This window comes from Culicoides brevitarsis, chromosome 2 (assembly GCF_036172545.1).
Source record: "Culicoides brevitarsis isolate CSIRO-B50_1 chromosome 2, AGI_CSIRO_Cbre_v1, whole genome shotgun sequence".
Taxonomy (NCBI): domain Eukaryota; kingdom Metazoa; phylum Arthropoda; class Insecta; order Diptera; family Ceratopogonidae; genus Culicoides; species Culicoides brevitarsis.
Window position 1 is genome coordinate 29,505,607 of NC_087086.1, and position 23,427 is coordinate 29,529,033.

Below are 23,427 nucleotides of genomic sequence, written 5' to 3' on the forward strand. Positions count from 1 at the left end.
GAGATTGTTCAAATATTATGAAGATTTTTGGATTGGAATGAATTGAAGTGCGTTTCGAGTGTTGTTTAGATTGACAAAAAAGGTAAAATTTTGTTTTATGGATGAAGTTCATTTGGGTGAGTGATTTTTTAAAGAAATACTTGAAAAAAAAATTTATTTTAAAATAAAATTTTATTTTTTTTCACTTTTTTTATGATGTCAAATAATAATTTTTATGCATTTTTAGCCATAGGAAGATTTTAATTTAAAACTGACAAAAATAAATTTTTCATGAGATTTTGTTACTTTTCTTCCATTTTTTGAAGAAAATTTATGATTTTTGTAAAATTCAGATGTAAAGTACTAAATATTGTACTAAAAAGAAATTTGTACATTTTTTTCATTTTAAGGAATATTTTTATAGCCAAAAAATTGTCAAATTAATTTTTACGATTAATTTTTAAAATTTTGACAAAAAAATTATTTTACTGAATTTTATTAAAATTTTTAAATTTTTTATCTGATTTTTATTGCAGCAATTTTACTACTTTTTATTAATTATTTTTTCCAATTTTAATTTTTTTTAAATATTTTTTAATAAAATTTCACGAAAAGCGTTAGAAAGAAAATTTTAGAGCATTTTTTATTAATTAAAAATTTTTAATTAATAAAAAAATATTTAAGGTTTAAATTTTTAATATTTTTTAATTAATTTGGAGATTAATTCTTTAATTTTTCTTAGCAAAATATTAAAAATTGATGAAAATATTTAATTTTTCAAAATTTTTACTAACAAAATATTAAAAATTGAGCAAAAAACAAAATTTCTTTTAATGTGCTTTTAACCAAAAAAATAAATTTCTAAAAAATTTTTACCTTAGAAGCAAAATTTTTAGCATTTTTAATTTAATTATTTACATGAAAATTTTTTTTTGGCAAAAAATCTGATTTTTAAAGAATTTTTCTGAATAAAAACAATAAAAAAATTATTCAAAAAATTTACAAATTTTCAACTTTAAAGCCAAATTTGAGAATTTTAACTTCAATTTTTGGTTAAAAAAAAATTTTTTTACGGCAACAATTCTGATTCTTTAAGAATTTTTCTTTGCCTCAAAGGTGATTTATGTTCATTTTCATTTAATTTCCCTCAAATTTTTCCTAATTTCTGTCGCTATCTCGTTGCGATCGAAGTTTTGTCCCTTTAATTGCGCTCCAATCGAATTAATGGGCCATTTTCTTGCATCAACGAGCTATCTCTTACTCCGTAAACACGCTTTAATGTCCATTCGTCCCTTTCCAATTCCATTAAACTCCCGTTTTCATGATTGATGTAACTTTTTCGTATAAATTCATCTGCGAAGAAGACATTTTTCTCCGTTCGTCGATGTTGTTGTATCAAAACATGCTAAATAAATTCCAAATTAATTTTTCTTTTCTCGTGTGTGTGTGTGTGTTCGGTATTTTTGGTTATTTGCTCCTATTTCGCATCTAGATCGAACAGTAGTCGGTTCGAAGCTAACCTTGTTCACATTAAAAGGTAATTGCTTTAGTGCGGACTACGTGATGTGAAAGAGAATGGATTTTTGTTTGATTAAACTTGTGTGCTCGCATGTGTGTGATGTATTTAATTGTAAATGTTCAGGAAAATGTTTTTGTACAAATTTTTGCGGAATTAAGTCATAGAGAAAGTATTTCTCTTTTTTTTTCGGAGCATTTCGGATTTTGCTATCTAATACAATAAAGGTAACCACAAAAACTTTTTAATTTAATTTAGGGGTTGCCATGACACTCGACACACGACGTTCGCCAAAAGGAAGAGGATCAAAAGTTATCAGAACGGGGAGTTTTACCTTCGTCACCTCGAGATTTATAGTTTTCGGATGAATTTATGGCTGAATACATTACAACACGGCACGGAGTGAGGAGCAATGAACAATAAAATTGATATCTGATAAATTTCGCGTCGACACAAAGACGACGCAAGCACAAGGGGTGACGCAAGAAGTAGGAAAAAAATACATAATAAATCACTTACCATTTTGCATAGCAACACTTTTATCTTCGACACGACTAACGTAGCAGCACAACTCATCTTGACGATCCGCATTCTCAATAAGTTCCGCTTCGACAGAAAAACCCCACATTTGATCAAGTGTACTTCGTTGTATCTCGACTTGATATAATATTTTGGCACATACCTCTACGATCTCGTGCGTGTGCAACTGGATGGAAGACGAAGGAAAAAAATAAAAAAGGAAGAAAAGAAATTCTTATTATTATATTGAAAGTTGTTAGGTGCGGTAAAAAAAGGAGAAAAAGGGAACATATTGACAAATCTCTTTGTCGATAAATAAATTTTTCTTCGGCTTTTCAAAAAGAAAATAAGGCTGAGGCAATTATTAAAAATATTTTCGATTTTTTTTCTTTGAGAAATTTTTAAGAAATGCAATTTTTTATAAAAAAAAAAATAATTAAAATTTTATTAAATTTTTTTTATTAATTTAAATAAAAAAAAAAAATAATTAATTTTTAATTCAGTTTGAGTAAAAGTCCGAGAATTTATTCAATTTTTTAAATTAATTTAATTTAATTTTTTAAATTTAAATTAATTTAATTTAATTCGGATTTAATTTAATTTAAATTATTTTTTTTTAATTAATTTTTATAATTAAATTCGATTATTAATTAATTTAAATTTTTTTAATTTTTTAAATTTATTAAATTTTACTAATTTATTTTAATTTAATTTTTAATTATTTATTTTTTTTTTAATTATTTAAAAAAAAATTTCATGTTGTATTTATTAATTGAATTAAATTTTATTTATTTAGGTAATTATTTAAATTTTTTTTCATAATTTTGTTCCAAATTTGTAAAAAAATTATGAAAAACCCTAAATTTATTGATTTTTTATTTACTTTTAAGGTTTTAAGTCAAAAAACTATTAAAAAATTTAATTTTGCCTGATTTTTTTAAAGATCAAATTTTACCGTTACATGAGCTTTAAATTTAATTTTTTCTCAATTATTCAATTTTTTTTTTGTTAAAAATCATTAAAAAAATTATAACTTTTATGAATTTAATGAAGAAAAAAACCCTCTTGATTTTATTTTAAGTCAATTTAATAATTTTTAATTTGGTAATTAATTTTTTTTTAAATTATTTAATTAATTTTTTGTAATCAATTTATTTAATAATTTTTAATTTAAATAAAAAAATTATTTATTTTAATTAATTTTATTTAATTTTAATAATTTCAATATTGACGCAAAATTTTAAGAAAATTTCTTTTCTATTCGATATGAGATAAAAAACTTAATTTTAATTCTTAAAAACATTTTCAACTTTTGTATCGTCCTAAAATCCTTTAAACACATTTTCTTTGAGAAAAAATAAAAAAAAAATAATCAAGCAATAAATAAAAAATTCGCAAATACTTACAAATGTCTCAATTAAGTCATTCCGGTGTGGCACAAAGTAGTTGTGATCCTCCATGTCACGTCGCTTCTTGACACGCACAAAGTGCTCCATCTGATTCAAATTTTTGCGAGCGCATGCCGATGCCAAAAATTCCTCCACAGACATGGCATCCCGTAAATATACTGTCACATATTGATTATCTGGCACAGCAACTTTGTATGTTTTTTCTGGATCATCGCGTGAATTCATCTGATATTTCAATTTTTTTTTGTTTTTTTTTTTCAATCCGATTTCAAATCAATTGCAAGAGTCAATAAAACATCGGGTGAGAGAGCAATGCGCGAGTAGCGAAGAGAAAAAGGAATAAAAAAGAGGTAGAATGTGTGAGATTCAATTTAAATTGGCATATTAATTGATATACTTTCGTTCCTGTTTTGCTTTTTTTCAAGTTTTTTTTTTATTTTTGATTTGCGTTTGAAGAGGAGACCGTTTTAATGACGAAAAAATTCGAAGAGAAGCTTAATTGTGATTCAAATTTGTACACTTTATCAAGTTACGACGAGAATTTTTTAGCAGTAGAAAATTGAAAAAGTTTATCAGGACACTTTTTTAAACTTTTATTGACAGAAACGGATTTTTCGAGCTTAAAACTTTTATTTTTGGGAAAAATAATTTTAGGGTTGATTTTTTTTAAATATTGATTATTTTTTTAAGATTTGCTGAAAAAATGGAATTTTTAGCTTAAAAATTAAAATTTAATAAATTTATTAAAAATTTAGATTGAATTTTATCTTGAATCGAAATCTTGAAAATTTTGTCAATTTTATATTTTTTTATAATTTTAAAATTTTAATTTAAAAAGAATTTTTTAATTTAATTTTTAATTTTTTTTTATTTAAAAAATAATTATTTTAAAATAATTAATAAAGTAATTATTTAAAAAATCTAATATAAAAAGAATTCTACCATATATTTTAGACAACTTTTTTCTCCATGGCGTTGAATAATTTTTTTTCATCAATTTAATGATTTTAAAATCATAGAAATTATTTTTTATTAAAATATTTAATAAGATAAAATTGAAAAAAATATTTTTTTATTGTAAATTAAATTTAAAAAGGTCAATTTTTGTCAAAAAATATTAAAAACATCGAAAAATCTCCCTTTAATGTTCTTTTATTTACACATTTTTCCCACTTTTTAACATAAAAGCCTCGAAAAAATGTCTGTCATGATCAAATTCAATCGCTTTTTGTCTGCCAAAACACGATAACCTCTCAAAATATTGAATTTAAAACTTTTTTTATTGCGTTTCTCTACCTCGTCATGCCAACAATTCCGATTTTGAGCCATTTTCCACTGATAATCCTCGCGTTACATCATCAATCATGCATTGATCCCGCAAACCAAACAATTTTCGCAAAGTGCGTCAAGATTAACTTCCCCCGTAATAAAAGTACCTTCAGCTAAAACTAACATCATTACTTCGCATTTCGTCCTTGGCATGCGTGTCTCTTCGCACGTCGCTCGCTGACAAATTCTCATGCATAAATACACAAATTCACCCCAACAACGCAAACCGTCGTCATCAATAAGTCATTTGTAAATAGTTTTGGCTTTTCCTGCGAGTGCGATTAGAATTTCTGCTGAATTGAGAATTGGAACGTGTGTGTATTGTGATGCAAATAAATCGGAGCAAGAGGCCATCAATCATTATTCCGTCGTTCGTTCGCTGCTCGCGAGATTCATTTGTTTTGTTTGTTGTTTGGAGAGGAGCTTAATTTTTTTTATTGCTAGATGGAGACGTCTGGTTGATGAAATTTTCGCTGCAACAAGCACTTATCGGGGATACCGCAAAGTACTACTCGCAAATAAGTTTGAGCGCTAACCAAACAATTTTCGACGATCGTCGGTTTCATTATTTTTATTATTATTAGAAATCTGATACAACAACTCGAAGTTGGTTTAATGATGATGACGACATGTTTGCCAGCTAAACAACATTCATGTTCAGTTATTACAATATTCATCACAATATTATCTCGCATTCTCTCTAAAATAATAATAATAAACGACATGTCATGTGAGTGTATCAGTATTAAAAAAATTGGGATTTCATGGTGTCTCGAAAACCAAAATTTTTTGCGAGAATTAAAAATTTAAAAAATTTTTTTATTATTTTTATAAATATTAAATCACAAAAATCATCACCAAAAATGATAAAAATAATTTTTAAAAATTAATAAAATAAAATTTATTTAATTTAAATTAATTAATAAATTTTAAAAATTAATTAAAAAATTTTAAATAAATTTAATTTAATAAATTTAATTTTAATATTTTTCTCTTATAAACAAAAATAGCATTAAAAATTATTTTTAGAATATTTTCACAAATATATTTTTTTTTCTTTAGTGAAAAATATTTTAAAATTAAAAAAATAAAAAAAAAATTAAAAATTATAAAAAAATTAAAATAAAACAATAATCTCTAAAAAGAGAATTTTTTTAAATTGAAAATATTTATTTTTTTATAATTCGAATATTTTTATTTAAATTTATTTTTTTTTAATTTTATGCAAGATCCACTAGAAAAAAAATAATGAATTTAATTTTTATAAAATATTTTTTTATTTAATTAATTTTTAATTTGACCGACAACATATTAATATTTTTTTTATTTTTGAAGATTAAAATTAAAAATTTCTTTTACGAGCCAATAATGTTTTTTCAATTTGAAAAAATAACAAAATTTTCCATTAAAATTTATGTTAAATATTGTTTTCGATTTTCAATCATGTAATTTTGTTTGAAATCTTAATAAAAAAAAAATAATTTATTTAAATAAAAAAAAAATATTTTAAATAAATTTTATTTAATATTTTAGTTAATTTATTTTTCCATAAATTTTCTTATTTTTTGAAAAAAAATAAATTTTTTTTTCGCGAAATTTTTTCAGCTGGCGAAACACAATTTTTTCACAATTTACGCAGAAAAGGTTATTATGATATTTTATTCAAAGAACGACATGGAGTGATAAAATATATATTTTCACCTGCCTTTCTAATAATTTTCCTCAAGAGAATTCCCCGCCATGCTACATATTTCTGTTATCATCATCCACATCATTATATTATCATGAATATCAAAAGCGAACCATCACACACCGCAATAACATTGTGTACCTTTCAGCTTATCCTCCTCCACATGCGTCTATTTTCCATTTTTAGTGCTCGACCATAATTTGTGTGCCTTTTGTTCGTAATAACAACGCGACGCTGCCGAAAAAAGTCATTATTTGCATTGTAACCTCGCGCGCCGCCAGTTCCCGCTAACGTATTTGATTAAAAATGAATGCACACAAATTGGAAAATTGCTCCGATATATAATAATAATATACTTTCGCTCTAATAAATTTTCGGCAGACAACTTTGTCAAACAACGAAAAAAAAAATCTCTCATAATAAAAATAATAATAATCGAAGCGAAATCGTGTGTGACTGTGAGCGGTGTGTGTGCAATGAATTTGTTTGTTTTTTTCCCTTAATTTTCATTTGTGGACAATCATCGGGCAAGCAAGCAAAATAACGTTGACAAGGCAGCAGTGAAAAGGAAGACGAAGCAGAAGAAAAAAAAAACATCAGAAAATTTCCACTTGAATTAACTACAAACAAGGTTATTTATAGGTAGGTAAGAATTTTTATATATTTTTAGTGATGGAGAAGAGGCAAGCAGAGTGCCGGAGATGAATGAAGAAAAACAGCGAATTGACATTTTTTTTCGTCTTCAGTTTTTTTTTTTTCTTTTTGTGTTTGGCTCGAACTTTTAACCGCAATACTGAATTATTTATATGTACTGGAGAGAAGAGCATAATAATCAGTGCGTGACAGTGTCGTTTTTGAGTGGATTTTGAATGGAAAATGGCTCTGAAGAGGGTTGTCTGTCAATTTTTTTTGAGTGAAAAATTGCTTGAGAGTTGATTGTTAATGATTTGTCGAATTAGAGGATTTTTTATTCAACGGAAATGAGCTATATTTATTAAAAAGATGTTAGGGAGTGTTCGGAGGATGATTTATTGAGGTTGTCTTATCGAACGAAGCTCAGATGTTTTTTTTTTTTGTAAATTTGCTTAACGAACGAAGCTCAGAAGTATTTTCCCCAATTTTGCTTATCGAACGAAGCTCAGATTTTTTTCATTTCTGAATTTGCTTAACGAACGAAGCTCCCATTTTTTGAAAATTGCTTAATTCGTTCGTTAAAGGATTTTTTTTTAAATATTCGCTTAATGAGCAAAGCTCAAAAGTATTTCCCCCAATTTTGCTTATCAAACGAAGCTTTTTTTCTAAAAGATTTTTTTTCCAAATTTGCTTAACGAACGAAGCTCAGAAGTATTTTCCCCAATTTTGCTTATCGAACGAAGCTTAAAAGATTTTTTTCCAAATTTTCTTAACGAACGAAGCTCAGAAGTATTTTCCCCAATTTTGCTTATCGAACGAAGCTTAAAAGATTTTTTTCCAAATTTGCTTAACGAACGAAGCTCAGAAATATTTTTCCCAATTTTGCTTATCGAACGAAGCCTAAAGATTTTTTTTTCAAATTTGCTTAACGAACGAAACTCAGAAGTATTTTCCCCAATTTTGCTTATCGAACGAAGCTTAAAAGATTGTTTTTTTCAAATTGGCTTAACGAACGAAGCTCAGAAGTATTTCCCCAATTATGCTTATCGAAGGAAGCTTAAAAGATTTTTTTTCAAATTTGCTTAACGAACGAAGCTCAGAAGTATTTTCCCCAATTTTGCTTATCAAACGAAGCTTTTTTTTCTAAAATATTTTTTTTCCAAATTTGCTTAACGAACGAATCTAAGACATTTTTTTAAATATAAGCTTAACGAACGAAGCCATTAAAAAAAATATTCTTTGATTTTTTTTGAAAATATTCTTCAAAAGTGTTTCTAAAAAATTACTCAGAAACATTCGAAAAATTTAAACTTGAAACGAAAACTGACAAAAATCAAAAAATATTGATTTAATCTTTCGAACGAACCTTGATCTCAAATTTTAACGGTCATAATTTCAAATTTGAAAATTAGTTGAGTTTGTCAATTTTTATCATTTTCAGTGAATTTCTTGAAAGACTTAAATATACTAATAGAAATTAAAAAAAAAAATTTCTTGTATATATATATTTAGACATTGACCTATCGAACGAAGCTTTTAATTTTTTTTGATATTAATTTTAATTTTGAGTTTTGTAATTTTTTTTAGTTAGAATTGTTTTAATAAAATGTTCATTTTATGTTTATTAATTTATAGCTTGAGTATTATCTCCAGTAAAAAAAAATATTTTTTTTAAGTTCTGTATTTAAGAATTTAGCTCATCGAACGAACCTAAAAAATATTTTAACGGTTTTTTCGAATTCGAATTTTTGAATTTATCTCCTCTGGATGCAAAACAGGAACGAACTTAATTTTTCAAATATTTTTAAACAAAATATTGAAAATCCATAAAAATAATTCAAAACTTACCTGCATCGATCGTCGACTCGATCCACTATTCGATCGCGACAACAATGGCGGTCGACGCTTCGTTGCGCCGCGTCCTGCGAGCAAATTGTTCAACAGCGACGGCGACCTTGCACAAATAAATGCATGGAATGATGAAACGGTGAAAACGCCTAATTTATTCAGGATGTTCTTCGTTGGCCGTGACACGTGTGTCAGTAATGACTGTAATGATACGAGGAAAAAAAGATGAGAAAATTTATTATTTTATTTTTTGAATTTATGTCAACGTTTCGTGTTTGTCTCGAAAGCAAGGAAAAAAATTTGCTGCTTTTATTTATGGCGCGTCGGCGTTGCTTGGGAGTTCTTCTATTTAGTCGAGAGAGAGTGTAAGAATAACATTTAAATTTTTCGTGTATGCCAAGATAGACACATCTTATAAAATGCATAATTCATAAGATACTTTTATGCAAAGTAAAAACAAAAGAAGGCTTTAGCTGCTCGTCTCTCGTTCCTAGATAGTGCTTCTTGGCAAGTAATGTTCAGCAACAATTTGTCCCACATTTGTCGACGTCGTCGTCGTTGTTGTTGTTGTTGTCTTGTGGCGATAAATTTCTATTTTATTTACCGTTCATTTGAATAAATAAACATAAAAAGAAACTTTGTGATAATGGAGACGCCCAGTAAGTTGTCAAAAACTTTAAATAAATTTATCATTTGATAAGCTGATGTTGAAGTTATTATTTTTTATTGTGCAAATAATGTCGTCTCTGCCAAACAGAGAGACGGAGCGAAAAAAGATGAAACACACACAAAAATATATAAAACAATAAACTTTTAAAGTCTCTAAAGGAGTTGTGAAATGAAATTGTTTTTGTTTAACCACATGGGGAATTATTTTCTGACTATTTTCATGTTTCTTTATCTTTCCTACTTTTTTTTCTCTCTCTCTCTCTCTGGCAACGTTGCTTCATAATTACACAGATCACAGATACACAGACGGAGGGAGCGAGCGAATGGCAGTCCACAGGTACACTATTAGTGGTTGAAATGTTTGTCTATGGCTTTGTTACTGCAGAAACACGCACGAGGAGCAAAACAGAGGGACAAAAAAATAAATGAAAAGGATATCAAAAGAGGAGAAGAAGAGTTTTTTTTTGTACATATCACATACAAAAAAAAAGGAAAAAAAATGCGAAAAACAAAAGATATAGTCAAAGCTCTTGATGATGATAGTGAGACTATTTGTGAACATTGCGACTCGGTGCTGATGAACAAAAAAAAAGTGAAGAGAAAAATATTTTTTATTATGTACGCGTGGGGTATACAAAGAACTATTGGAGCACACGAACGCTGGAAAATAATTTTCTATGATATGTTTTTTTCTGTTGTTGGATTTTTTTTCATGAAATTAAATGAAAAAAAGTGGTTTTTGAGGCTTTTATGTCTTTTCACATGTATGAGACTTTTTTTTTAAATTCACTAAAAATCATCAACTTTAAATTTGAATTAAAAAATTTTTGAAAAAACTTTAAAAATTGAAAATTTTAACAAAAAAATTAAATTTAAAAATAATTTTAAATTACTTAAATTTTATTTTTTTACCTAATTATTAATTTTTCAAAATTATTTTGTGTAAATTTTTAGAAAAAATTTTTTTTTTACAATTTTTTTTAAATAAATAAATATTTTCAAAATAAATTAACAAAAAAAAAAACAAAAGAAAAAAAATAATAATTAATAAATAAATTTTTTAATATAAATTCCTTGACATTATTTTAAAATATTTTGATTTTTTTCAATAGCAAAATTCAAAGGTCGAAAACTAAAAACTGAAAATTTTAACTTGATAATCATAAATTTTTTAAAAAAAAAAATTCCTTGACATTATTTTAAAATATTTTGAATTTTTTTCAATAGCAAAATTTAAAGGTCAAAAACTCGAGTTGGAGTTTTATTGATAAAAACTGAAAATTCTAACTTGAGTCTTCAAGATTTAAATTTTGATATTAAAAAAATCAGAATGTTTTAAAATAATGTTGAGGAATTTTTATTAAAATTTTTATTTATTATTATTTTATTTCTTTTGATTTTTTTTGTTTATTTATTTTGAAAATATTTATTTTAAATAAAAAAATTAAAAAAAAAATTTCTAAAGAAATTTATTAAAAATTATTTCTTTTGAATTTTCTTTCAGTTTATTTATTTTGAACTGTTTTATTGATAAAAAGTACTTTAAAAACTCAATGAGAAAATAAAATGTTTTTTTTTCTAAGACTCTGAAGGTCTAAAAATAAAGTTAAATTTTCATAGGAAATTTTCCAAATTTTTTAAATTTCTCAAAAAATAAAAACAAAAATAATTATTAAAATTTAATTAAAAATTTTATTTTTTTTAAAATGAAAATTTGAGTAACAAAAGTTCGAAAATTAAAAAAAAATTAAATTCTAACCGAAAATACGCTCAAAAAAATCCTCAACTAAAACCATGACTTTCCCCTTAACTTTTCATCTCTCGCTGGCTCATCACTTCTGATGGCACACAATCAAAGAAACAGCACAAAAAACGGAACAGATAAATAGAACAATACCAACTTCTGTAGTAGAGGCAAAAAAAAGCATGCAGGAAACTTCGTCTTTAATGATAATGATAAAACTTAGTTTCACAAGCACTTTTATTGATCAACATCAACAAAAAAAAAGGAGTCCAACTCAGTCATAAAATTCCAATTTAAAATCGAAAGAGACGAGAGAAAGATGAAAAATCAAACCGCTCATCATAATCAGAAACAAATGCCACTTAAAATTCCCTAAATTATCATTCATCTGCACGTTCTTGCCTGAAATTTCATCGCATATCTCTCCTAATTTTCACAGTATGGTGCTAAAGTGACACACTATCCTCATCATTTTTTTTTCTGCTTCTATTCCGAATCGAATGTTGTTTGCGAGCGTTATTTAAACAATATGAGAACTTTTCTCCTCTGTTTGTTTATTATCATTGTTATTATTATTATTATATATGACGAGTGAGCGGAGTGTATTGTTTTTCAGAAAAGCAACGAACGAACGAATGTGTGGTGTTAAAATCACATCCTCAAAAACTAACTGACTGACTGAGGTATAGAATATCACACAATTGAACATTTTTCGGAAAACATGCCAGAAATGCTAGTCAAAAATGGATGCTATTCAATTCATGGCGTGTTGTTGCCGTTCTCTAAATGAAATTTCGCTCGTACATTGCCTGCTGGAATATTTTTGAGTACGCTAGACAAAACAAGACAAAAATATCAAATTTAATTTTAATGATTCTTTTTATTTTTTAGGCGTTTTGAGTGGGTGTCTAGATACTTTCTCTCGCACTACGCCGCACGTCGAGACAGACAGACAAACAAATGTTTGATTGAAAGGCTTAAAATCCACTTAAAGTTCTTGTTGTTTGTGTCTGTCAGGCTTTCAGGCGTTTCAACTTGAAATTTAATCAATTTCTAAGCTTTTGGAATCCTCGAAAGCTCTTCAACGAAAAAAAAGAAAGAGGTGTAAAAAGGAGTCAGTATGTCAAAAAATGTCTATCTCCTTTTTTCTTGTGAACAACCGACAGAAGTGGCTCAAAGTTATCTTTCTTTCTTTTTTTTGCTGCAGTGAAAACCCTTTTTTGTCGTCCTTTGTGTTGTTATCTATTGATGATACAATGTCCTCCAATAATAAGTACACACAAAAAAAAACTTTTTGATTTTCAATATATTTTTCTTCGTCATCTTCTTTGGGCTGTGCTGCAGATGAAGATGAGCAGAAGATGAAAAACGACAAAGATAGGATCTTTGAACGGCAGCAAAAAAACACGAGAGAGAGAGAACTTAAATGACACTCCAGGCAAGCTGTTGTCGTTAAAGTGTCATAAAAACTGAAAAGGGCATTTTTTGCGTGTGTCTTTTGTTTCGGGATCTCGCTATGGACGAGAAGAAAAGTCATTTCGTCTAATAAAATGGTTGATTTGATATAAAAGAGATGTCAATTGATCTCTTTTGCTGTATTTATTTATTGGGATGTTTCAACCGATTCATGTGATGAGCAGGGATTTTTTAGCGCAATTGTGTCAGAAATATCCTCATGGAGTTTCATGAAACTGTGATTTTTTGAATTCAAGTCAAAACTGATGATGAAATGAACCTGAAACCTGAACCTGAAATGAGGTTTATTTCATCATCAGGTTTGACTTGAATTCAAAAACTTACAGTTTCATGAAACTCCTAAAGATTTTTCTGACACAATTTTGTTAAGACATCTTTGCTCATCACATGAATCGGTTGAAACACTTTGATTTTGGGCTTCATGAGGATAATGAAAATTTCATGATCCTATTGAGTTCAAGAGGGATTAGATTAACTCTATAGAAATTGAATTAACCCTTTAGAGAAAGCCCTCAAGGGTTAATTGAAGTTCTAAAAGTTTAATCTATTCCTTTTTGAATCCTTTTCTCAGGTTAGGTTTAAGGATGCATCAACGCGGTCCGGAGATCTATTGTGATCTTCTGATCAGAGGATTATTTTTTATTTTTATTTATTTCTTTCATCTAATAAAGACTACATTAATTAAAATTATTTGTATCTGACGGAGATCACTTTCTTCAGCTTTTCACTAAAGGCATTTCGTGCTCATTAAAAAGACACGTACATGTGTGGATTGTGCTGTTTTGCGAGTAAGTTGTGTGTTGCGTTTTCGATTGGAAGGCTCTAGCGTGGCGCAGCTGATATTCGTATGACGAAGGGATGAATTAAAGGGATTAAAAAAGATTTTCTTCATCAAAAAGCCAACTTTTTCTGTTGAAGACTTGAAATTATCATCATGTAGACCTAAGAAGACCTAATGATCATTGTAGATCTTTCATGGTTTGTTCTAACCAGTAAAGAATGACTTCAAGGAACAAACCATGGAAGATCAACAATGATCATTAATACTTCTTAGGTCTATATGATGATAGTTTTAAATTTTTGATTGAGAAACAAAGCGTAGAGTAAGTAGTATGAAAACTAACTGCTTACTCTACCCTTTGATCTTCAATAGAAGACTTGTGGTTGCAGATTTTTCCCATTGATGTAGATGATATATTTATTCAATTCATGGTTAATGGTTTAGGGCTAGTTTACTTTATTTTAACGTTTTTAATCACATAGCCTTTAGATTTCTTTTTAAATCAAGTCAATGTCAATACAATAGTATCACAGGTTTTATACAATTCGTTCGAAAAATGATGCTCCTTGAAGCTAGAAGCTTCCAATATAATTAAGCTGTCGTTCAAAAAGTTACTTTAAAAATTCTGAACAGAACTTTATCGATAAATGTAACCATGAGTAACACTTACGAAACAAATTTCTATAGAAAACGATTTGAAAGTCATCTGTTATCGCATAAAATGCAATTCAATGTCTCGCCTACGCTTCCATGAGAATTCTTTCTTTGAATCTTTGCATTGCAGTTTACTTCTGATTGTGAAACACTTCGCATCGAAAATGAAAAGTCTCATAATTGCGCTTTTGTATCTTACATCGATTTATGTTTTTGTAACTTCTCATTCTATTTTTGAGGTAGAATGTGATGTCGATTCTGATCACTTTGACTTTTGTGATCCCGATGGGACTTCAATTATTTGCAACATTGATGACCTTCATCTTTCGCATAACTATTCAAAGGAAGCTATGCATTCGCATCAAGAACAACTTTTAATCACAAATGCCGACGAACATAATTTTACAAAAGTTGTCATTCATACCGGATATTTTTATCGCTTTCCAAAAGAGCTGCTGACACAAATGCCAAAAGTAGAGGAAATTACTTTTCCTCCGAGTAAAATGCATGAAATTTTGCCTGAGACATTTTCAGAAGCAAAGTCGCTTAAATCTTTGTCGCTGTCTTCAAGTGAGTTAAGGGAATTGAAAGCGAACGTTTTTCAAGGAGCAGATTCGTTGAGGGTTCTGAACTTAATGGAGAATAAAATTAAGGAAATTAATGTGAAAGCTTTCAATGGTCTTAGTGCATTGAGAGACTTGGATTTGACGTTCAATGAATTGACAAACATCCATCCGAAAGTTTTTGATAGTCTCACTAGCTTAGAAGTTCTTCATCTTTCGCATAATAAGCTCAATGTTATTGATTCAAAATTCTTTAAAAATAATAAAAACTTGGCGGAACTCATTCTGGATTGGAATCATTTGGATACCGTTGAACTTCAGCTTCCCAGTAAATTCAAAAGTCTTCATTTGTCCTTCAACGGAATCAATAAATTATCTTTAAAATCTAAAAACGAAGTGAAAATGACAAATCTTGAAGCTCCCTTTAACCGTCTCGAGGATTTGAAGATTGGAGATGACATCGAGATCAAAGAGTTGGATCTCGAGCACAATACATTTGAGTCTTTAAGCTCTTTGAAAAAATTAAGAACACTAAAAGTGCTTCGACTAGGCGGCAATCCAATAACGGATTTAACTGACCTCAAAGTTTTTGATAACTTGTCAAAATTGTACTTGAACGACGCCTTTATGGGTTATAATCATAAAACATTTTCCGGTTTAACAAATCTCCAATTTTTATCTTTAGGTGGTGCGGGACTCAAAACTGTCGACGTAGCATGGTTCAAAAATCTCCCAAAACTGACAACTTTGGAATTAAGTTTAAATAAAATTAAAGAGATAGACTATGAAGCTTTTGAAAAGCTGCCTTCTTTGAAGAGATTGGAAATCGGTATGAATCGCTTTAATTGTTCTTACATCGAAAAAATGTTGGAATTTTTCAATGGCACAGAAATTAAAATAACTGATATGAATTTAGAAGATTTTGTTAATGGCAGAGACCTACATAGCATTTGGTGTGAAAATGTCTGGGAAGATGATGATGATGATGAAGATGAATTTAGTGAAAATGGAATTTCGGGAATCCTTTTTGTCGTACTTGGAGTTGTAATTGTTGGAATAGTAACATTTTTCTTGGTGAAGAAGTTTGTGATAAAAAGTGGCGTCTCTCGTCGACCAAATAGCAACATCAGAAGTCCTGAAGAAGGTACTGAAGTTGGTTCAGTTGAAGTTCCATAAAGAAATGGGGAAGATTTTTACTTCAAATTTCAATAATTCGCATATTTTTGTTAATCTTAAGTGAAATTATTTTAAATAAATGTAAATTTTTTTTTCACGCTATACCTTTAGGACGTCAAAACTAACATTTTTCTCCATGGAACATATGCTCGGAAATGCATCGTTTCGCTAAACATTTATTACCTTCAAATTTTTGGAATGCAAAATGAATTAAAAATATTTAAAAAATAAGGCAGTCCAAATTTTTGTTCAAAATTTATTTTTTTTTTAGATGAAAATATTATTTTTAAAAAATGAAAATTCAAAAAATTTTCATTTAGAAGGGTCTTGGAGCTCTTTACAATTTTCATAAATCAAATTTTTTGATTAATTTTTGCTTTGAAAATGTACTTTTGATATTATTATTAAATCAAAAACAAGGTTAAGGGCAGTTATGTTGCATAAAATAACTTCATATTTGCTAACTCAAATGCAATTTTTGCATCGTTTCTATAATATTTATAATTTATTATGTTCTAAAAGACCAAAAGCTAAATAAAATATTTTTACAAATTGTGAGCTCTAAATTTATTTTATTTTAATATTTATTTTTATTTTGTCTAAAAATGAACTTCAATTGCTCCTTCAAACGAACGAATTTATTTTTAAGATTTCATAAACATTTATTAGAATTTTATTGCATTCTGATTCCACGAATCTCCCCGCATTGGATCCCATTCCATATTTTTTTCTAATTTTTTTTTCATATGACTGACTGACATTCCATCATCATTAAATTCCTTCAGAAGACGAAAGTCATTCAGGTGAAAAAAATTGACAATTGAAAAACAACGGGATGTTTCTTTCTTCTCCTTCAGTTACTTAGGTAGGGAAAAAAAGGAAAAAAATCGATTTCCCAAAATCGGATATAAAAAAAATTCCCTTTCTTTTTGTTTATACAACAACAACAACAACGAAAAAAACGACGACAAAAATAATGTCGGGTTTATTGACTTTACTTGATTGGATATAAATTTTTGAATAACTACTTTATCTTTTATTCCGTTGTCTTGCGATATAATCTTCCACTTACCTTGGGGTTGGGTAGCTCGCCACTTTGAAGCGACGCCATGTAGCAACGGAGGCGGAATTGCTCGCAATGCAAACGTTCCAAGTTTTCCTCCCACTGCAGAATTTGGTTGTTGATCTGGATGCGGGTGTCCTGGTCAGTGACGACACTTTGTTGCAAATCGGCCATGTGCTTCAATTTGTGATCCTACGAAAAAAAGGGAAAAATTTAATATTCAAATAACATTTTTATGTCTCTCCCACTCTCTCCTCCTTTGTCTCTAAATTTTATTTCGTATTCATGATTTGATTCCGAGTCTCGCACAAACTCACAACTTATCATGTTTATATTACTTGCAAATCATAAAAATATGAGAAAATTTATTATTATTATATATTTCGTGTGCATGCCAGGCGTCGCATGGGATTTGCCCAATACACACAATAACATTACGTGGAATGCAGATTAGAGCTGGAGCGAAGACGGAAGAGTCCCAATAACGTTGCCGCACCACAAATGAATATAAATTGAGCATTCTTTGACATTTGAGGTTTATTTGCATGCAAAGTCGACGCGTTCACAGGGCAAAAAGTACTAATCGTGTGAAGAGGTAAATCATTTTTACTGCTTTTAATTTTTTTTTTTTCATTTCAGTTTGTAACAAAGGCAGAACGCAAAGAATTCTCAAAAATATCAAGTTCATGCTCAAGCAAGCGAATGATGTACGTTGTGTTGTGGCTTGCAGAGCAATAATAATGTAACATGAAATGTTTGTGTTCGACATAAATTTATTCAGATTTGCGTTTTTTCTTTTCTTTTAACTGATGTTGCTGTTTATGGTGGTTCTTTGGCAGCATCGGTTGTGAAATGACTTTGTAGCTATAATGATGATTTAAGGGTTTTCTTATTGAACAAAAAATAAGATGAATGGCTTTCAAGAAGTAATTTTAGAATATTTTTTTCGGATAAAAAAAAATATAAAATTCTTTAAGATTAAAAATTTTCCAATTTAAAGATTTTTTTCATTAAATAAATTAAATATTCTGAATTAAATAAAAAAAAATATTTTTGGAGTCAATTAAAAAATTAATTTTTATGTAAAAATATTTTTTTTAAATCCATTTTTTATCAAAAATAATTCTAATAAATTTATTTAAAAATCAAAAATATGAAAAATCTTAAAAAAATATTTTTTTTCTCAAAAATAGATACTTTAATATTATGAATGTCCCATAAATTTAATATTTTAGGTGCCAAAATATTTAAAGTAAAAGTCCCCTCAATAAGGTTGGCAGTGATCAATCATAAAAAATAGGTCATTGGACCATTATATCTAGATTTCGCACTTTATTTACTTTGAATTTTATTATCAAGAGAGATTCTTTGAAATTTTTATCTTATTTAATGACATTTGACCCAAATTCGATATGAAAAAAATAGTATTTAAAAAAAAAGAATGTAATATAATTTTTGATATTTTTAAAATTTTGAAAAATATAAAAAACAGACCCAAATAATTCAATATTTTTTTTTTAATTTAAAAAATTTATTGAATAATTTCTGAATTTAATTATTTTTTTTAATAATTTATAAAAAAAATAAATTAATTTATATTTTATTTATTTTTTTATCCCTTTCCGTGTTTTGTCCACAGAGGAGGACATTTCAAAATTTGGAAAAACTAATTTTTCAATAACTTTAAGTTCAGAAAGCCAAGGCTTCAAGCTTTTCAACAAAAAAATATTTTTGAATTTTGGTCTTTGAAATTTAAGAGAAATTTCAAAACGCGCAAAAAATCGAAAAAAATTTGGCCACGGAAAGGGATTTAATTTAAAATTTTTATTTAATTTTCATATTTTTTTTAATTAAGAAAAAAGGAAAATTAATAATTTACATTAAGGCCGCTCCAAATTTTTTTCTATGTTTTTGTCCCCTGCCCCATTTCAAAAGCCGAAAATTCAATGGGGCAAAATTTAAAAATTTCATCAAATTTTTTGGTTCTTTTCCTTACTTTTTCAAGGAATTTTCAAAAATTTTTTAAAATATTTTTTTTTATTTTTTTTTGTGCTGAAAATTGTATTTCAAAACTTTAATTTTTTTTTTTTCAAAAAATTACTTTTCAAAATTTTTTGATAGTATTTTTATGAAATTTTTTTGTTAAAATTTTTAACTTGAAATACATTCAGATCAATTTTAAATCATCAAATCTCAATGTATATACCATAAAAACATCTAAAATATTCATGAAAGACCAAAATTTGTTAAAATTTTTTCATTTTGTATGAAACAGTATTTCAAAACTTTTTTTTTTATTTTGCCCCCCCCCATTTTGAAAAAAATGTTTTGGGACAAAAACATCGGAAAAAATTTGGAACGGCCTAAATTTAATTATTAAAATTATTATAAGAACCTCGATAAGAACATTAAATGAAATATTTTTTTTTTATTTTTGGTTTTTTAATTCAAAAAATAATTTTCGTCACAAAAATTGTTTTTAAATAAATTCAGAAATTATTCAATACTTAAATTTTTTTAATTATTTTTTTTTTATTTAAAGTATCTAAAAATTATATTATTTTCTTTTAAAAATATTTTTCATATCGAATTCGGATCAAATGACATTGAATAAACTCAAAAACTTCAAAAAATCTCCATTTACTTATTTTTCGACTTAAGCTCAGTTCAGAATATTTTTTCATTCAAAATTAATTTTTCTTCACATATTAAAGCTTAATTCTCATAAGTTTTTTTAAGTTTAAGCCAAAATTTTTTTTCAATGAAAATGACTGCCAAAAAATTAAAAAAAAATAATTTATAATTTTTTTTAAAAAATTGCAATTTTTAAAAGATTTTATTTTGAATATTTTTTTTTAATTTTAAACAATATTTAATCGTCTTTTGTAAAAAAATCATCTCAGTAAACAACCAGTCGTCTCCACTAAATTTTTTCCCTCAAACGTTCTTCTCCCATAATGCCCATGAATGCGGCAAAAAAAGATTGAATTCAAAGAAAAAAAAACGCTTTTTGCTTTTGTTAGTAGCTTTGTAACTCAAAATCTCTCTCTACCACTCTCTACACTTTCGCATACAAAAAAACTTGCCCTGATTATGATTATACGATATAATTTTAAAATGATTTCCCCAGAGAACTAAATCAACATATCCCCATCCGTAGTCGCATTATTTTCTTTGAAGCAGCCCAGATTAAAACCACACACACACACACACTCGAACACACGCGTTGCCTTATTTTCCCTTTACTTGACCAGACCACGACGAACACTGTCTGCCATTTTCACAAATTGATTCCGACAGGCAAAGCGACACAGCGATTAACCGGAATTTAATTTACGTTCGTGCTCGTAATTAAGGTTTGCAGCGAGCAACAATGTTTAAATGCCATATAGCAGTAATAATGACAATAAAACATATACAAGACATTAAATGCAACCATAATTAAGGTAAATGTCAATTTAAGTGCATCAAATGCTGTTTTTGTTGCGTCCTGCGGGACACAAAATTTCCTCGCACGAAATGCTCCTTTTTTAAATTTTTAGATACTTATCTAGCAAAATGTTATCCGAAATGTATTATCATTGTTATTACACTCATTTTAGTGTATTATTCTCGATTTTTTTCCGTTTTCTTCCTCGTCGTCGTTGTCGTCATTGTCATCGGGATTTCAACTTTTCAACGTGGTGAGTGAGTAAAGTTACTACAAGGGGACGATGAGCAAGAAGAAAAAAAAAATAAAAAAAAATCTTGCTCATTTTATTGTCATTAAAAACAGGGGCGATGTAAATTTTTTTTCTCTGTGTTATTTTTTTTTTTATTTTACGACATCCTTCTGGTAATTCCTTAGTTGTTATTTTTTCTGTTGTTGTCCGTTTTTTTATTATATTATTATTATTGTGTTCCTTTTTCTATTCTTGCAGGATCAGATACAGCAGCAGCAACAACAGAACGGAAGAAAAAGACGACGATGGGGTTGAAAGCGAGTGGATTATAATAAAAAAAAAAGTGTGTGTTGTCATGATACTTGTCTCGTTGCCGTCTTCTTTTTCTTCTGCTGCTACCACTCCAACTTGGATTGAAATAAAAATTCAAGCAAAAAAAGGAGTACTCATTGCGTGCGATGGAATGCTATAAAAAATGTGAGTTTCGCAAGTTTAAATTTTCGGAATGTGCATTGGGGCAAAATTTTTAAATTGGCCTTGGGAAAAGTTTTCAGAATGTACATCGGGGCAAATTTTCAGAATTTTTCTTTGGGAAAAATTCTACAAAGTTTATTGGGACAAGCCTTTAGAATTTGCATTAGAATGAAATTTTAAATGTGCTTTGGGAAAAAATTTCAGAATGTGCCTTGGGACAAAATCTTAGAAAGTGCTTGGGACAAAATTTTTAGAATGTGCCTTGGGACAAAATTTTAGAATTTGTCTTGGGGCAAAATCTTAGAAAAAGCCTTAGGATAAAATTTCAGAAGTTGCACTATGGGATAACATTTAAGAATGTGCATTGGAGAAAAATTTATATGTCCCAATGCACATTCTGAAACTTTGTCTCAAGGCAAATTCTAAAATTTTGTCCCAGTACAACTTCTAAAATTTTACCCTAATGCACTTTCTATAATTTTGGCCCAATGTATATTTTAAATTTTTCTCAAGACACATTTCAAAATTTGCCCCAATGCACATTCTGAAAATTTTCCCCTTATTGTTGGTTGGTTAATTATTAATTTTCACGTCTCGCAGATATGTTAGCTTGCGAAAGATAATTTTTTATAATTTTAACATAAACTGAAGGAGTGTAAATGCACCTGTGTGCCACCATTAATTATATTTTCATGTTTTCAAGTGCTAACAATGTTGCTTGGCTCGTAGGTAATGAAATTCCATGAATTATTTGGATCACTAAATGCGCTGTAGAAATGTTATATTTTTTTTTGTCTGCTGTAGTGAAATATCATTTATCATAACAAAGTAACTAGCTTACGCTTTTATTTTTGCAATTTTGTGCGATTTTTCGAACAAACACTCGTTCCGCATGAAGAACATTATGAAAAACGAGAGAGATCATAATTTTATGAGTCATATCTATCTTGAATCACTTGTAATCCGTTTTAATCTGTTTTGTTCTTTCATCTTTATTAAGATTAATGTTTCAAGCCTTTTTTTTACATCGGGATTTTTTGCACTCGTTTAAGCTAAGGCTCACTTCTCGGCGTAGGAACAACAAAAATTTAATAATAAAAAGTTGTACATATTTTATATTCAATTAAGAGGAGTTTGTAATCCAAGGATAAAGCACTTTTAGTGTTATGACACGAGACGATTGCATTGTTAGCATGTGGAAAAAGGAGTGAAATCGTAAGTTGAGGGAAATGTAAAATATTGTATTAAAATTGTCAATTTATGAAGGCACTTTCTAATTTCGATTTTGGCCCAATAAGTTTTAAATTTGATTTAATCTTAAGAAAAATTTAAAAATTTGCCCAATTTTAAAAATTTAGGCCCTACATTCTAAAGTTGGTTGGTTGGTTGGTTCATACTTAATTTCATGTCTCGCAGATATGTTAGCTTGCGAAAGATAATTTTTTATAATTTTAACATAAACTGAAGGAGTGTAAATGCACCTGTGTGCCACCATTAATTATATTTTCATGTTTTCAAGTGCTAACAATGTTGCTTGGCTCGTAGGTAATGAAATTCCATGAATTATTTGGATCACTAAATGCGCTGTAGAAATGTTATATTTTTTTTTGTCTGCTGTAGTGAAATATCATTTATCATAACAAAGTAACTAGCTTACGCTTTTATTTTTGCAATTTTGTGCGATTTTTCGAACAAACACTCGTTCCGCATAAAGAACATGCGGGGGAAAAAATATGAAAAACGAGAGAGATCATAATTTTATGAGTCATATCTATCTTGAATCACTTGTAATCCGTTTTAATCTGTTTTGTTCTTTCATCTTTATTAAGATTAATGTTTCAAGCCTTTTTTTACATCGGGATTTTTTGTTGCCTCTCACTCGTAACAGAGCTTAAGCTCACTCAGGCTCACTTCTCGGCGTAGGAACAACAAAAATTTAATAATAAAAAGTTGTACATATTTTATATTCAATTAAGAGGAGTTTGTAATCCAAGGATAAAGCTTTTAGTGTTATGACACGAGACGATTGCATTGTTAGCATGTGGAAAAAGGAGTGAAATCGTAAGTTGAGGGAAATGTAAAATATTGTATGTTCCTTTGGGATAAACGAATGAGGCTTACATTTGGCTTAATTTCGTGTTTTTGAGGTAAAATTGACAATTTATGAAGGAACACTAGCAGAACTTTTCGATAAATTTATTTTTTAACAGAAATTTGATTTATTTGCAAGAAAAATTTAATT

General features: G+C 28.0%; 2 protein-coding genes across 6 annotated transcripts in view; one reads left to right on the top strand and one right to left on the bottom strand.

Annotated features, from left to right (window-relative positions):
* Nucleotides 1–23,427, bottom strand: part of LOC134832165 (protein still life, isoforms C/SIF type 2-like) — a 107,295-nt gene that overhangs the window by 23,221 nt on the left and 60,647 nt on the right. For all 5 annotated transcript variants that reach the window (XM_063846092.1, XM_063846093.1, XM_063846091.1 and 2 more), the window contains 4 exons: nt 17,059–17,241; nt 8,924–9,124; nt 3,421–3,648; nt 2,015–2,201 (listed from right to left, as the gene is read on the bottom strand). In XM_063846092.1, coding sequence (XP_063702162.1) covers nt 2,015–2,201; nt 3,421–3,648; nt 8,924–9,124; nt 17,059–17,241 — 799 coding nt within the window. The remainder of the gene's footprint in view (nt 1–2,014; nt 2,202–3,420; nt 3,649–8,923; nt 9,125–17,058; nt 17,242–23,427) is intronic.
* On the top strand, nt 14,420–16,254 carry LOC134831724 (leucine-rich repeat-containing G-protein coupled receptor 5-like). Its single transcript, XM_063845530.1, has one exon. The coding sequence runs from the start codon at nt 14,598–14,600 to the stop codon at nt 15,984–15,986; it is 1,389 nt and encodes a 462-aa protein (XP_063701600.1). The 5' UTR covers nt 14,420–14,597; the 3' UTR covers nt 15,987–16,254.

Excerpts from the sequence above, each read along its gene's own strand:
- LOC134831724 (XM_063845530.1), top strand. The coding sequence starts at position 14,598 with ATGCATTCGCATCAAGAACAACTTTTAATCACAAATGCCGACGAACAT.